This window comes from Pseudochaenichthys georgianus, chromosome 10 (assembly GCF_902827115.2).
Source record: "Pseudochaenichthys georgianus chromosome 10, fPseGeo1.2, whole genome shotgun sequence".
NCBI lineage: Eukaryota > Metazoa > Chordata > Actinopteri > Perciformes > Channichthyidae > Pseudochaenichthys > Pseudochaenichthys georgianus.
Genome location: NC_047512.1, coordinates 22,235,945 through 22,252,030, shown reverse-complemented (window position 1 = coordinate 22,252,030; position 16,086 = coordinate 22,235,945). Strand labels below are relative to the sequence as shown.

General features: G+C 45.2%; 1 protein-coding gene across 2 annotated transcripts in view; it reads right to left on the bottom strand.

The window, feature by feature from the left end:
* Positions 1 to 16,086, bottom strand: part of spock1 (SPARC (osteonectin), cwcv and kazal like domains proteoglycan 1) — a 132,451-nt gene that overhangs the window by 43,934 nt on the left and 72,431 nt on the right. For both annotated transcript variants that reach the window (XM_034092207.1, XM_071204529.1), the window contains exon 4: positions 5,514 to 5,588. In XM_034092207.1, the coding sequence (XP_033948098.1) occupies positions 5,514 to 5,588 (75 nt within the window). The remainder of the gene's footprint in view (positions 1 to 5,513; positions 5,589 to 16,086) is intronic.

Here is a 16,086-nt window from a genome sequence, read left to right as displayed (position 1 = left end):
CCGCTGGAGAAGCTGCAGTACATATGCAGGAGCCTCTACGTGGCGCTGTAACTTCCTCCACAAAAGCAGCGAAGAAGCATGGTTGTCATGGTTGCCCTTCTGTTTATTCTCCGCGGTGGGGGCCGAGGGAACCGGGCAGAGTTTTTCGCCAGTCAGCGTGTATTAAAGTTGAAATCTTCCGGACAAAATTATAAAAGTGCCGGTCAAAGGTCTTCTTTGTTATTTATTGAGCTTTAAAACAAATGAATAACGACTATATATTATAATAATAAAATACACGGAGCCTCTCTTTTTCCTCCCTCTCTTCGGACAGCGTCAGTGTCTGTCTCATGCAGCAGCTCATCCAGTAATCAGTGACCCGGCCGACTGTAAAAATAAACATATTTATAACTAGTTTAGGGAGTTTGAGAGGTAATTAAAATAGCTAAGGGTGATGATCTGACTTGAAGTGTGTGTTTTGCTGCAGCGGGAGGAGCTGCAGGTGAGCAGAGCTGCGTGTCTCCGTCCTGTCAGATTAGACTTCACTCGCGAGAGAAAGATAAATAATCTGAATTCAGGGTGCAGTTTACTTTGACGTGTGGGTGAGCAGCAGAGGAGGGGAGAGGCGGGGCTATTGCCTCATCATTATTGCTGTAGATGTTGCACAAACAACTGTAGCATGGTCAATAGCGTCCGGAGCACGATAGCAACTCTGCGATCCGCCATTGTTGTTGTTGTTGGTGGCGAAACACTTCAGCACTGGCGCGGGGTAAGCGGAGGTGAGCAGAAGAGGTGGGGAGAGGCGGGGCTATTGCGCAATCACTATCAGTGATCTGAAAATGTCCGTAGGGCGCACACACGGAGCCATTTGACCCCCCAGAGAGTGGTGTATGCATTTCTATCCACCTTGGGACCCGTTGTCGTTTCCTCAGTCGTTTAGTGCCGTATTCGGTCGTCCTCGTGTGGCCGAACGGTCTATATGACACTAAACAGTAACGCAAACGACCAAATTCGTCCTCGTGGGGCCGCAGCCTTATACTAACTCTCTCTCTCTCTCACACACACACACACACACACACACACACACACACACACACACACACACACACACACACACACACACACACACACACACACACACACACACACACACACACACACACACACACACACACACACACACACGCACACACACACACACACACACACACACACACACACACACACACACACACACACACACACACACACACACACACACACACACACACACACACACACACACACACACACACACACACACACGTGGATGACAGTTCTGGCCTACCGCCTCACCTTCGGTGTCAGGGATAATTAAATGTTTTTGCACTGTCCTAGACTGAGGCATTCATTAATCTGAGGCTGAAGGGTGTGTGTGTGTGTTTTTAACTTTACTCTTCATCGATCTACTCTTATCTCCTGTTATTATGCACTCACATTTACAGTTGTATTAATTTGAATATGACTATTTTTGATGTAAAAGCTAAACAAGCAGCCATACCTGTTATGACATACAAAATCTCCGAGTCCAGTAGATCATCTTTTTACCAAAAGCTCTCGGTCGTGACAAGTGGGAAAATGACCAGACCCAATTCACTTCATATACTTTAAAAAAAAAACTTTCTCAATCTCCTCTTTCTTTGGTTGTTTTTTAAAAAAGAGTCCGTTTACTCATCTAAACACATTATGCCCCCAGCAACACGACTGCACCACACTGACTCACACCAAAAAGTAGAATTTAGTAGAATGGAAAGTTAAATAGCCTGTGACACGGTTTTCCCCCATCATCCAAACCCATCAATTTGAGTACATATTGTCCCCTTGAAAACCGTTACTGAACTGATTTTGGATATTTGTACTTTGATAACCATTAATCTGCCTTCAATGTTGACAATTTTCTGGATCTTCTCGCGGATTCTTCAAGTCCCGCCAAATGATGGGTGACGTCATTGCGGGCACAGCGCTCCAGCTGCACCGTCCAGGATCCCAGCATCTGTATGAAAACCTTTATATATATACAGTCAGATGTAAACGCACGACGGCGCACACAGCAGCAAGCTCAGACAGCGATGACAGGTTAATGTTGAACGTGTCTGAGAGCTCATATGAGGCTGAAGGATCGGTTTATGTTGTATCTGTTAGAAGTTTAGGAATGAGGTGCGTCAATATGGGCGATCATATGGTCATGTAGCCAGTGGTGGACTGGGACTAAAAATCATCCCGGGACTCTCGACCGGCCCACTTCGGTACCGCTAGTAAATTGTCAACGGGGGGAGTGGGAGATGTCAGGGTGCTGTAGATAGTAAATGTAAATATGTAAATATTTGTGTCACTGCATCCTGGTAAAATACAAATATAATGTATAATGTCTGTGTCTTTGACATTAGCGCTGCTCGCCACCTGTGCCCTGTACTACGAAGCCAGTTCAACAGACCCTGGATATGTTTGAGTAACAAACAAACTAACAACAACAAACTAACAAACGAGATCTCGCTAAGCGGTCCTACGACGCTGGTTATCAACTCGGTAAATCAAGCCAGGGTTTCTCTCTCCAGCTGAGAGCGCGTTCACGTCTAAGACACGAGTGGATCTGACTTTAATTACATTTGTCTCGAGTGTTTCGTCAACATAATGTGTTAAATAATACTTCTGCATCCAGTCTGTGACACTGTGAGTGTTGCACGGCCAGATGAGGCTGGAGAAGCTGACTCAGATAAGGAAATATATGATATATTATGATATTATATGATCGATGATCTGATAGATGATGTAATATGAATGATAAGTGCGACACGTCGGCGTCTTCTCTGCATACGGCAGTTTAAACTGTATTTTCTTTATCCTGTAATATGACTTGAGAGATTTAAACTCCGCACACTGAGTTGATCTCTTTTCTATAGACGCCGGAGGCGGGCAGCGTCAGGTAAAATAAGTTATTTAGCCTTCTCAAACCTGAGCCTCACGCGCCGCCTATGGGGGATGTGCTAGTTACTTATCCGACCGGCCCACTTCGGTACCGGCCCATCGGGATTCGTCCCGATGGCCAGTCCGCCACTGCACCCAGCCCACGTAAATTGTCAATGGGGGGAGCCTCGCTGCGGGGAAACGGTGGACCTAGTGTCCCGATCGGAATGGGAATAATAATAATAATCCGTGCATTTTATCCATTAATTTCCTCAACATTGTGGTAAAAAAAACACACGTTTAATCCATGTTATTGGTGTACTACAACTACAAAAAGCATCGGTTTGTTTTCTCATCAGGAAATGCAGACCGGCACAAACAAACGATTTTTAATCATCATCCTCACTCATCATTTAATGTATCATATGTTCGCCGAATTGACATGAAAGCACTAATAAATGTAGTTTCATCCACTTGAGTTTACAACCACAAAAATAATCGATTTGTTTTTATATCACATCCGACGGGAGGAAATTCAGCAGCTCTCACTCCCGATTTTTAATCCTAATGTAATCATCATCTTCACCACGATCATTTATGTTTATGTTCGCCGAATTGACATGAAAGCACTGACAAATATGAATATACTGTAGTCAACTTCATTAAAACGTTATTAACGTGCCTAATCTCAGTAATTCACCATTTCTACGCATGACAACACACACTTTGTCCGTGTTTGGCTCTCGAAGCGTTCCCGCATTGACGTCACTTCCGGCTTCCCCCAAAACTTCAAAATGAGTCAACGAATTTCCCCGCGATGTTCGAAATTATTGATATTTAACGGAACGGTATCGCTTTTTCTTTTTTAAACTGACGGTTCGAGATTACTAGTAGCCCAATATTTCATTGCACAACAGTTGTTGGGATGGTGTCACAGGCTCTTTAAATGTAATTCAAAATCTCACATTATGATCCATATAAAAGGAAATATAATACGTTTTTTTTGTTCACATCACACACAATGGGTCACCACAAGAGACTCACTTACATTTAGTTGAGCTGCCGACAATTTTGGCTCCCACTGCCTGACATGTTTTACTTTTTCGCAACAAAGGCGCTCTGAATTCAAAGAATTTGCTTTTATTTAAATATTTTAATACCTGAATTGCTTTCTACTACAGAGAAGCATTCCCTCAAATTGAGAGAGAAGTAGCTTCACAGTGTTTTAACCTTCACCACAAACACAACAACTGTGTGAACTGACTGAAATACATGCAAATGTAAAACGCTTTTCTGCAACTCACAGCAGCACAATAGGGCTGTGATTATTTTTGTGGATTTATCTCGGCCTTGATACTGTGGATTACAGTATGTTACCATGCAGCTTATCTCCCATTGAATTACATAAAAACATGTGTAATTGGTTTTGTAATTACCTATCAAACTAAACACAATGTCCGCATTACTCGCAATTCAATTTGCATTTACCAATTTGTTCTCCATTCAGTTTTCCATTTCCTATCTCATCAAAAGATTTCAGCTGTAGCCCTGAGCCTTGTTCTGGCATACACCAGGTTCAAGCCATGTCTAAAAGTCCATACGAATGCCCAATTATCAACATTAATCATGCATTAGTTGTAAAATATTTATTCAGATGATCATCATGATTTTATGACTGAATTTTCAAGTAACCAAACTCAGTGCCAAAATAACTAAATCAATGCCGTGTTGTAGATATAAAAGTGGCGCTCTCAACTTTGAATTAAAAAACATAAAGGATAGCATCAATACTGACTAAAAGTCAAATGTATTATCTGTTTCTGGTTACTGAGAATAAGCTATTTCTTGTGTACGACGTCACACTTGCTAAGCTCAAGCTACAGACAGGATTTCAGCCCACGTTAGCGTGTTAAATTCAGCTGCAAGCACAAACACCAGAGCTGACAATGCATGTGTCAGGAGAGGGAAATATGTCCTCCAGTACATCACTGCCCACTTAAGTCGGAAATTACAAATCTCACGTTAGCCTGCACTAACAGACCATGATGTTAGTACTGCAGGTAACCCTTGAAATAGCTCCATGTTAGTGACGGGGCTAGCTTTGATCATCCTGTGTGCATTAGTCATGGCTCTATCTGGTTCAGCTGTGAGCCCGGCTTATCTCTCTGCTCCATACTGACATCTCTGCACACAACCTGAGACTGGGTGGTGAACTAATTGTGCTAAACCCTGCTGTATTACACCCACTGTTTTATGGGATATGCAGATGAAACAGCAGTGTAGAATAGTTTAAACTCAGTGTAAAGTAAAGCTTCAGTCTGGAACATTAATGGGTGTATTTTTTCATCGTTAAACGTGGTAATATCCTTAATTATCTGACCGTGTTTCTCACTAGTAGCCTACAGGACAAATACTTCAGCAAGGAGATATATATATAGCTTAATAACACATATAGTATATTAAATCAGATAAGTCGAATCAGCTGTAACAACAAGCACATGATGGTGGCTGCATGTTGGCTGAAGATGTTTCTTCCTAATAAAATACCTCCCCACCCAGACGATGTTAAAGGTCATGTTGCCTGAACTCACCGTCCTGTACTGTCGTCTTGGCTGAACTCGAGTGAGCTTTAGGGTCCTCATATCTGCCAGGTTCAGCCTCTCGTTCTAAGGAAAATAAAAAATAAATAAAAACACAACAACGATTAGAATAGTTAATACAGGCTTAAAGTAGAATTTCAACATATTTTAACTTCTATTGTGAGATTTGTTCACATATTATCTGCATAGAAGAGAAGATTAATTTCACTGTTCTGTCATGGTCTGTCAGGTCTTAAGCTCAAAAAATGTAAATCCCTTCAAATAAATCTGTAGCCTAACATGTTAAACTACGATACTTTGTTTCTGCTGGTTTCCTGGAACAAAAAGGCTTGTCTGTTACTTGGCGTGAAATATTTAAAACCCCCCTAAACTAGATCTGTTTTTTGTACAGATTAAATGTACACAATTAGGTTTTTTTTATTTAGGGAGAGAGACAGCTGGCTGCTTCTTATTGTCTTATGCTAAGCTAATCGCCTCCTCTACCCCACTCAGCACTTAATGCGCAGACGTGTTTTGGTGAATTTTTTCTCATTTAGCTCAGGTATATTGATGTATTGCTTTTAATCTCCTGTAAAATATTGTGAAATCCAAAGCCAGACTCTGCAGCGCTGCAAAGTGACACTCACATTACTTTCCTCGTCTGAGAGGTATAATCATTGCCGCATCAATACAAGCAGACTCAGCCAAGGGAGATCAAAGTAATGCAACTATCCATCTTGATACAAAAACACTAATCCATCCTCCCGTTTACAAACACAGTACAACATCTCATATGGAGGCAGGCCACCATCTAATCATTACTCTTCCACTCTTTCCTCTCGATGCTCTTTGCCAAACCTCTCTCCTCATTATTGGATGAGTTTCTTATCTCCGAGTTATCCTCTGTGCAGGAAATCTCTCCCAAGCACTCTCTGTAGGCCTCACATCTGTATATCTTTGTGTTTCCTCCCTGGAGACTCTCTGACGCCTCCGTCACTCTCACAAGATGGCATGAAGCCTGAGGGCTTGTGCTATGAACGCTAGCATCACCTCTTTGCTAGCATCACCTCTTTGCTAACATCCTCTGAAGTTTATTTATCTTCATTTACGCTCGTCATAGGAGACTTTGTCTACGGGGCACAAAGGGCAGAACCTAAACACACATAAAGACACACATTCAGTCTTCCCACTATGTGATGTACTGCAGTGTGTATCTCCCCTTGAAAACAGCAGCGTTCACACCCTGCACTCCATTGATTCACAGTTTCATTTCGCTTTGGGTCTGCTGTTGATTTTGGCTCTGCCTTTCTAAACTGTAAGTGCAGGGCAGTATGAATTCTCTACTCACTGTAACCCCTATCTGCAGGGGTGTTGTGCTTTTTTTTACAACTGCAGGAGCGCACCTATGACTCTGGTTGTGGCACGACCACCAAAACAGAAACATATGGACATAGGTTGCTACATTAAACGTGTGCAAATGTATTTAGAATCCTATCCATGTGACCCTTTATTGGTGGAACTACCGATTTTCTTTTCAGTGTTGAAGTGAAATGCATCAATCTGCTGCACTTTGAGAGCAACATTAGGAACTAGATCTATGGATACCTCTCTCAACAACACCCATGTGAAACAGAACTGTAAACAGATTTACTTTTTCTTTCTGCATATTTTACAAATCACTCCCCTTTTAAACTGTATTTTTGTTTTACTGTCCTACAGTATGAATTGGAATTATTTCATACTTGTTATTCTCTATACCTATAATGATCATATAAAGGTGTGCCTTGGAAATACTTGTTTACATAAATGATGACCAAACCATTTGAGACCCACTGAGATAATTTAATCTAAAGTTAACTATCTAAACCCTCAGAGAACTTTTACTACTGTATCCTAATCTTTTCGATGGCTTTATTGTATGACCATACGACAGATGAACAGACCGCCACTGGGCTTACAACTAAAGACACAGCTATGCAAAAAACGCAGCATGTGTACAGCTCATGGTACAGCTCCTTATGTGTACTGCCATTTTTTAAGTGCCGGAGCGGCGTTCCGGTGCGTTCCGGCAGCACTACACCCCCGCCTATCTGCCAACATTTACTCTTTCTTAAACGTAATTTTTCTCAGCCACTGGTTTCTCTGTGCCTCTTCTTTCATACCATTTCTTCCTTTCCATCTTTAGACATGTGACTGCATTGCTGATATGATTGGTGTAATCTGTTCATTAAATTAACAATACACTCAGTGTGACTGTGTATTTCCTTCCGCTGCGTCTCAGCAGGCTCCAGGTATCATTGATTATCACCAGTGTGTGTGTGTGACTGGTTAATTTACAGCATAAGCCTGAAATCACTGTAGCATGTACGTGTGCGTTTCAGCTGATAGTCCCATTTATGTGTTAAGACTCAACATTGCGAGCGCTCACCCCTCTGAAAGAGCGAGATAAGACCCGAGCCGAGAGTCATGGATATAGAGTCACTTTTTATGATGTGGCCAACAAGCCATTAAAATCAGAGCGGTAAACCATGTTTAAAGAACGCCCTGAGAGCGCGCTACACACCCTTAGTACATTATACTGAAATTAGATATTTGTTCTTGCTCCAGCACACACTCCATTTCATACACAGACCCGAGGTGCTCACTGTTGTTTGTTGCCCTATCCGTCTCTTTTCTTATCAGTTTCCCTCTTTCTAAATCTCTTCGTTCCTCCAGGCGCAGATCAAAGATGCTTATATGAGAATGTATTACGAAGCGGTGACAGACTTTGGGGAGATTAAAGAAGGACCGATGAGGGGCGGGAGCAGACAGACAGCATATCTATTCTTCACACAGATAGAGGCTTAGTAAGTTGCAGAAATGGCTGATGAAATATATAACAACGAAGAATACTCTGCTGGGAAAACACAATGTCATGTCTAATCAGGCTGATTGGCAATTTGGAAGCTCCAGATTTCCGAAGCTTTGTTTGTGGCGGCGGCAGCTGAGCCAGAGAGCATCACAAACGGCTACTGTGTCTGCTGCCAACAAGGTTCCCATGGCAACCACTTATTCACAATGTAATCTAATTAGGCAAATGGTTAGGAGTAGTTAACACCTGAACATTGTGAACCTAACTTATATTGTCTTCTCCCTGTCTTTGTCTGTTTTGTGTTTTCTAAGCATTGGTTGCCAGTCTGAGTCTCCAGTGCTCCTCTGGACTGGATGTGATAATGGGGCACCGTCTGCCATTTGTAATCCTCCCGTTGACTCCCCTCTCTGGGTAATGTATTGAAATCACTGTCCCAAATGTGTCGGGCATGCCCACACAAGACACGAGAATTTAATAGCTGGAACACTGATGCTAACTAATCCTGCTGACAGTATGCCTACTTTCTCATGCCGAGGAATCTTCTTTCCCTTCTTGTCTCTCTTAAAGGCCTTTTCATTACAACTCTACAACCATTACCCATGCGGCGAGCAGAAATAATGCAGATGCAAAAACGAGTGATCAATTTAATCCAGAGCTTGGTTCTAGGGAGAACACATGGTTGTAGCATGGTGCAACGTTAGGGTGTTGACATGTTGAGAAGCAGTCAGTTTTAATTGCATTAATGATCAGTTAAAGAAGTACTATTTTTACAATTTAAAATATATTTCATTGACATAAACTGGGGCTTTACATCACAGCAGACTCCAACTTGTGTGTGCGTATCATTGTTTGACAGCAGGTGTTTTTGCCTTGTTGTTGTGCGTAAGTAAAAGTAAATGTCAGGACATGCCTGATATTTTCTCTCACTCCAGATTGCACTAGTCAGTCACTGGTGGGCGGAGAGCGAAATCAACAACCGTATGAGTGTGTGTGTGTGTTTGTGCGCTCAAATTCCTTTGCCTGCGTATACAAACATCGCACAATAAAGGACATATTCATGGAAACACATTTTTAAAAGATCTTAAAAAGGGTTTGTTGGGTTTTCTTTTAATATGGACAATAAGTAACGACAATGCTGAGCTTAACCTAACCCCTTGCAGGGACATTTTAATAGGAATGTTTCAGTATATGTAATCATAAGAATTGTTTATGAGCTGTAGTGGTGTAGTCGGTTGATCTTGGAATATATTAAACTCATGAACCGTTGTATTATTTTTATAAAGAAAGGTTGAATAATGGAGTGCGTACTGTAGAGTTACAAAAGCGAATGGAACAAAGACTTACGTTGAGGCTTCAACTCTCTGTAATAACAACGACTTTCTTTTGACTTGTCACTCATTGGTCCGGGCTCTGCTCTGGGCAGTGAGGTGGAGCACCGTGAGCATGCAGATCTGATCTGAGAGCAGCAGATGTCTCTCACCACGGGGCGATCAGGGCTCTCTGGGACACGGGCCAGAGTCACCCACACACACACCTACACCTCCTTACACTCAGCATGAAGCACAGCATGTGCAGATGCCAAACAGGTTAACCATCCAGGACTGGCAGATAGATAGGTCATCAATGAGCGGTCGCCATGGAAACAAGTCCATGTTCCAATATACACAATGGATAAATATAAATTCGTATTTGCACAGCTCTGCTTCTGTATGTTGAAATAAGATACCTACAGTATAGCCTCACAATTAATTAATATGTCTTTCAATTTATATTTGAACATTTTGAAAAGCAGGATTAACTTCAAAATCCAAAAGTTTCCTCATCATTACTTTATCCAGCCACATGCAAAGTTTACTTGGAATATTACTTTTTAATGAATTATTTATTTCACACACAACACTTCCCATCTCACCCACAGAGCTCTGACTCGCCGGGAACTGGAGTGATGGCAACAATAGAGACTGTCAGCTCTACTTCTGAATAGCAGCATGTGCTGTGAATATGCAGAAAAGACTCCTACTGAGTTGCTGTGACATGGTCAAATTGGATTTTTTTATGGACTAAGTATAAGTAAGTGGAACTGAAATGGACAGCATATTTCTACAAAATATCTCTTGAACGCAAAAGAAGCTGATAAAATAGAAGATATGAGGCTGACATTACACAAAAGAAATGAGATAATAATAACCAAACTTCGTGAAATATTAATCAAATATGTATAAAACGACTAACAACTAATCCTCACAGGCTTTCTGTGTGTGTGTGTGTGTGTGTGTGTGTGTGTTTCACTGTGGTATGTTAATTCACAGTCACCCATTGTTCATCATTATGTAATTTTCATCTGATGAACTCAATATTTCAGAAACAATAGAAAACTCTGGAGAAACATCTAACAGAAACACAGGCACGCCACATGGAGGAGGGGGAGAGAGAAAGATGGCCTGCAAATGAGAAGAAGAAAGCTGATGAGAGAATTTAGATAAAGTGAAGCCCATGTTTCAAGAAGAGGCAGAAGAGAGAGAGAGCTGTGTGGCTGCAGTGAGGACAGAAAGCTGGGTTGCAGGCTACATTGTATTGAGGGAAGCTGCACTTTATATAAGAGTCTCTCAGTTTAATAAATTACCTGACAGAAAACTTCTCCTCCCCATGGTGATAAATGTAATCTGCGTCTGTCTTTGCACTTTCTATCTATGGATGTGTTTGCATAATACATTTTTATTTTGTGATTAAAAAAGGCTTTTCTGTGTGAAAGTCTTGACCATGTGGACATTGCTTACTGTTTTTGGTCTTTCAACTTGACTGGCTTCCTTGCCTTTTATCTTGGTAGGTGATACATTACTATTCTAGCCATAAAAAGCTGCTTTGTTGGTATTTCAAATACACTCACATTACAATAACCTGCAACATACAAAGCTAGTAGTTTATGTTGAGCTAAAACCTAAGAACTGACAGAATAAAAAGACCAAATTACAGCATTTTCCAATCTAAGAACAAACAGGCTCATCCCAAGGCAATTATCAAATTTAGTGTCGAATGCAAATTACAGAATTTCCATAGACATAACAAAGTACATTATTCTGCAATATTAGCATCTATGGAAATAGCCTGTGTCAAATATTACATTACATTACATTGCATTTAGCTGACGCTTTTATCCAAAGCGACTTACAATAAGTACATTCGACCAGGAAGACACAACCTTGAGGAAAACAGAATCATATAAGAACATCAGGATTCAAAGAGCCAGTCGTTTCAAGTGCTGCTCAACTGGCTAAGCCAGTCCTTTATTAGTATATAAGTGCTCTGTTAGCAGTTCTTTGTTAGTCATTCTATCGCTCGAAGTGGAGTCGAAAGAGATGAGTTTTCAGTCTGCGCCGGAAGGTGTGTAAGCTTTCTGCGGTCCTGATTTCAATGGGGAGCTCATTCCACCATTTTGGAGCCAGGATAGCAAACCCACGTGTTTTTGCTGATGGGAAGCGTTTACAGCGACTCCACAATAAGCTACAAATCAACTGCTGGACCTCGTTAAACCACGAGACGTCTGGAAAACAGATTTACCGCTGGTGGATTGCAACGCTTGCTGTTTAGTATCACTATCACCAACAAATAATTTGTGATCCCACTGATTTCATTCATTAGATTCCACAGAGGGAAGCATTAATCGCAGAGTGATTAATCAGGAGTCGGGATTCTCCCGCATCAACCTTCCTGCTGCTGATTAGTCTCCAAGGGCGACCAGCGACTCATTAGTCAAACTGTGATCAGCAGGTGGTAACTGATGGCGCGATCATTTCTGCTTTATTGATCCACAAGCCAGTGCTGCGGCCACTCTTTTCATTTCAATATTATTCTTATAATTTCACCAAACACAGTTCATGGGATTATATCACTCAGTTTCCAGGACGACTGAACACAAGTCTATAGATTACTTACGTAACCCCAGTCCTCAGAGTAACATGAAGTGAGATGTCTCACTATGGGATGCGCCTCATCGCGGAGCAAACAGAAGCATCAATCTCATTACGCCAATCCTGATTGGCTGGTGATCTTGACGTCAGCGTCAGGGAATTCACCCCCTATAAGTAGCTTGCGCCACGACGCATGCGTCATTCAAAATAAGCACCTCTTCTCGCTTCACTGTAGCAAGGAGGGCCGTCTGGTGAGACATCTCACTTTATGTTACTCTGAGGCCTGGGGTTACGTAAGTAACCTATAGTTACCAGCGGTTCCATGGGCGGTATGCGGAGCAGGCCGAGCTTCTCCATTCCGTCACAGTCTAGGGAGGAGGCACCCTGGATTGGGACCTTGTTGCTGAAGGGCCGGTCTCTCCACGAGACCGACACCTCATCCAACATCTCCGGGAAGACCGGAAGGAGTTGCCTCTTCGTCCGCGCTGCTTGGGGAAAATGTTTCCCTTCGTAGCGGGACCTGGAGGTCTCCTTGGCCATTTCAGGCCACGGGATGTTGAGTCTGGCCGCGGCGCATTTACACACGGCCTGCAGGTCCATGCTCAGACCGGGCGAAGCTGGTGTGCTATCGCCCGGGAGAGCAGCCCTCGCTCCAGGCTTTGCAGCCCTCGCCGAGGACATGAAGATGTCCTCTTCATGTTCATCCGACTCGGACAGGAGGAACACCAAGGCGTCCTCTTCGTCCTCATCGTAGTCCAGCTCTAGGACATCCTCCGCGGGTGAAACCATGGTGAGGTCTAACCGGGAGCCCCAGCTCGGTAAAGCGTGGGGTCCCGTTCCCGCGTGTCTTGCCGTCACCGGGTCCCGGCCTGCCAGGGCGCGGGATTCCGGTTCTGCAGCCATCGCAGATAATGAGCCCCAGACCGACACGGAGAGGGGTTCACTCTCTGCGGCGGATGCCCCCGGGGACGCCCCCGCGTCTTGACGGCCGGCAGGTCAGTGGACATGGGGGGGTCCTGCTCCGACAGGCTAGCTTGGCATGCTAGCCGTCGGCGGAGGCTCTTCACGGTGAAGCGGACACAATGTCCGCACGAGCCGGGGTTGTCGATAGCGCCTCGGGCATGTTCCAGCCCGAGGCAGGATGAGCAGACCTGGTGTGTGTCTGTGCCCGAGATCTTCAACCCGCAGCCGCAGAGTCTGCGGTGTGAGGGAGAGAGGCGTCCATCTTGTTCGCCTCGTGGCGTGGAGAGGGCCCGCTCTCAACAGGTAAAATGGGAGAAAAAGATGTTACCACCCTGTCCTTAATCCGGAGAAAAAGGACGGTGTGGGTCTTTTATTCCCGGAGAATACTGACTGGTGTGACAGTATGCTCCTTTAATCCTTTCCTCCTCCGTGGGGAAGAGAAAAGAAAAAACGTCCTCGCTACCGTGGTGTCGATAGTGAGGGAGCGAGCTAGCAATGGGTGTGTTGCTAGCTTGAAAAAATCAGACCTACCTTACTTTCCGGGGAAGAGAAGGGCGAGGTCGATTTCAATACTAACTGGCGTTAGTATTACCGTCTTCCTGCAAAGCAGAAGGAGTAGCCGGCGAGCGCCCGTCGACCGAAATTGTCACAGTCTTAAGGAGAACCCAAATGCAGCACTCGAGAAACCAAGGAGAATTGGTCCATCCATCCATCTTCTCCCGCTTATCCGTGGTCGGGTCGCGGGGGTAGCAGTTCCAGCAGAGAGCCCCAAACTTTCTTTTCCCTGGCGACATCAACCAGCTCTGACTGGGGGATCCCAAGGCGCTCCCAGGCCAGCGAAGAGATATAATCCCTCCACCTGGTCCTAGGTCTACCCCTTGGTCTCTTCCCAGCTGGACGTGCCTGGAACACCTCCCTAGGGAGGCGCCCAGGTGGCATCCTAACTAGGTGCCCGAACCACCTCAACTGGCTTCTTTCGACGCGAAGGAGGAGCGGCTCAACTCCGAGTCCCTCCCTGATGACCGAACTTCTCACCTTATCTCTAAGGGAGACACCAGCCACCCGGCGGAGGAAACCCATCTCGGCCGCTTGTATCCGCGATCTCGTTCTTTCGGTCATGACCCATCCTTCATGACCATAGGTGAGGATAGGAACGAAAATGGCCCGGTAGACAGAGAGCTTTGCCTTCCGGCTCAGCTCCCTTTTCGTCACAACGGTGCGGTAAAGCGACTGCAATACCGCTCCCGCTGCTCCGATTCTCCGGCCCATCTCACGCTCCATTGATCCCTCACTCGAGAACAAGACCCCGAGATACTTGAACTCCTTCACTTGGGGTAAGGACTCATTCCCTACTTGGAGTGGACAGTCCATCGGTTTCCTGCTGAGAACCATGGCCTCAGATTTGGAGGTGCTGATCCTCATCCCAGCCGCTTCACACTCGGTTGCGAACCGATCCAGTGAGTGCTGAAGGTCGCAGACCGATGAAGCCATCAGAACCACATCATCTGCAAAAAGCAGTGGTGCAATCCTTAGTCCACCGAACTGCAGACCCCCCCCCCCACGACTACGCCTCGAAATCCGATCCATGTATATTACAAACAGGATTGGTGACAAAGCGCAGCCCTGGCGGAGGCCAACCCTCACCGGAAATGGGTCCGACTTACTGCCGAGGACCCGGACACAGCTCTCGCTTTGGGAGTACAGAGATTGGATGGCCCTGAGTAGAGCCCCCCTCACCCCATCCTCCCGCAGCACCTCCCACAGTAACTCCCTGGGAACCCGGTCATACGCCTTCTCCAAGTCTACAAAACACATGTAGACCGGATAAGCGTACTCCCAGGCCCCCTCCAGGATCCTTGCGAGAGTAAAAAGCTGATCCGTCGTTCCACGACCAGGACGGAATCCGCATTGTTCCTCCTCAATCTGAGGTTCGACAATCGGCCTGACCCTCCTTTCGAGTACCTTGGAGTAAACTTTCCCGGGGAGGCTGAGTAGTGTGATGCCTCTGTAATTGGCACACACCCTCTGATCCCCCTTTTTGAAAAGGGGGACCACCACCCCGGTCTGCCACTCCTTCGGTACCGTTTCCGACTTCCACGCAACGTTGATGAGACGTGTCAACCATGACAGTCCCTCAACACCCAGAGCCTTCAGCATTTCCGGCCACGGCCTCGGCCACGGATGAGGCTGCTGCCCTTCGGGCCTGTCGGTACCTTGCAACTGCTTCGGGAGTCCCCCGGGATAACAAATCCCTGAAGGCCTCCTTCTTCAGTCGGACGGCTTCCCTGACCACCGGTGTCCACCAGGAGGTTCGAGGGTTACCGCCCCTTGAGGCACCTAAGACCTTGAGACCACAGCTCCCCACCGCGGCTTCGGCAATAGAGGCTTTGAACACCGACCACTCTGGTTCAATGTCCCCAACCTCCACAGGAATGCCCGAAAAGCTCCGCCGGAGGTGTGAGTTGAAGGCCTCCTGAACTTGGGCCTCCTCCAGACGTTCCCAGTTCACCCGAACTACACGTTTGGGCTTACCAGGTCTATCCAGAGGCTTCCCCCGCCACTCGACCCAACTCACCACCAGATGGTGATCAGTTGACAACTCCGCCCCTCTCTTTACCCGAGTGTCCAAAACATACGGCCTCAGGTCCGATGATACGATAACGAAATCGATCATGGACCTTCTGCCTAGGGTGCTCTGGTACCACGTACACTTATGAGCATCCTTATGTTCGAACATGGTGTTTGTTATGGCCAATCCATGACTAGCACAGAAGTCCAGTAACAAACCACCACTCCGGTTCAGATCAGGGGGGCCGTTCCTCCCAATCACGCCCCTCCAAGTGTCTCCATCATTGCCCACATG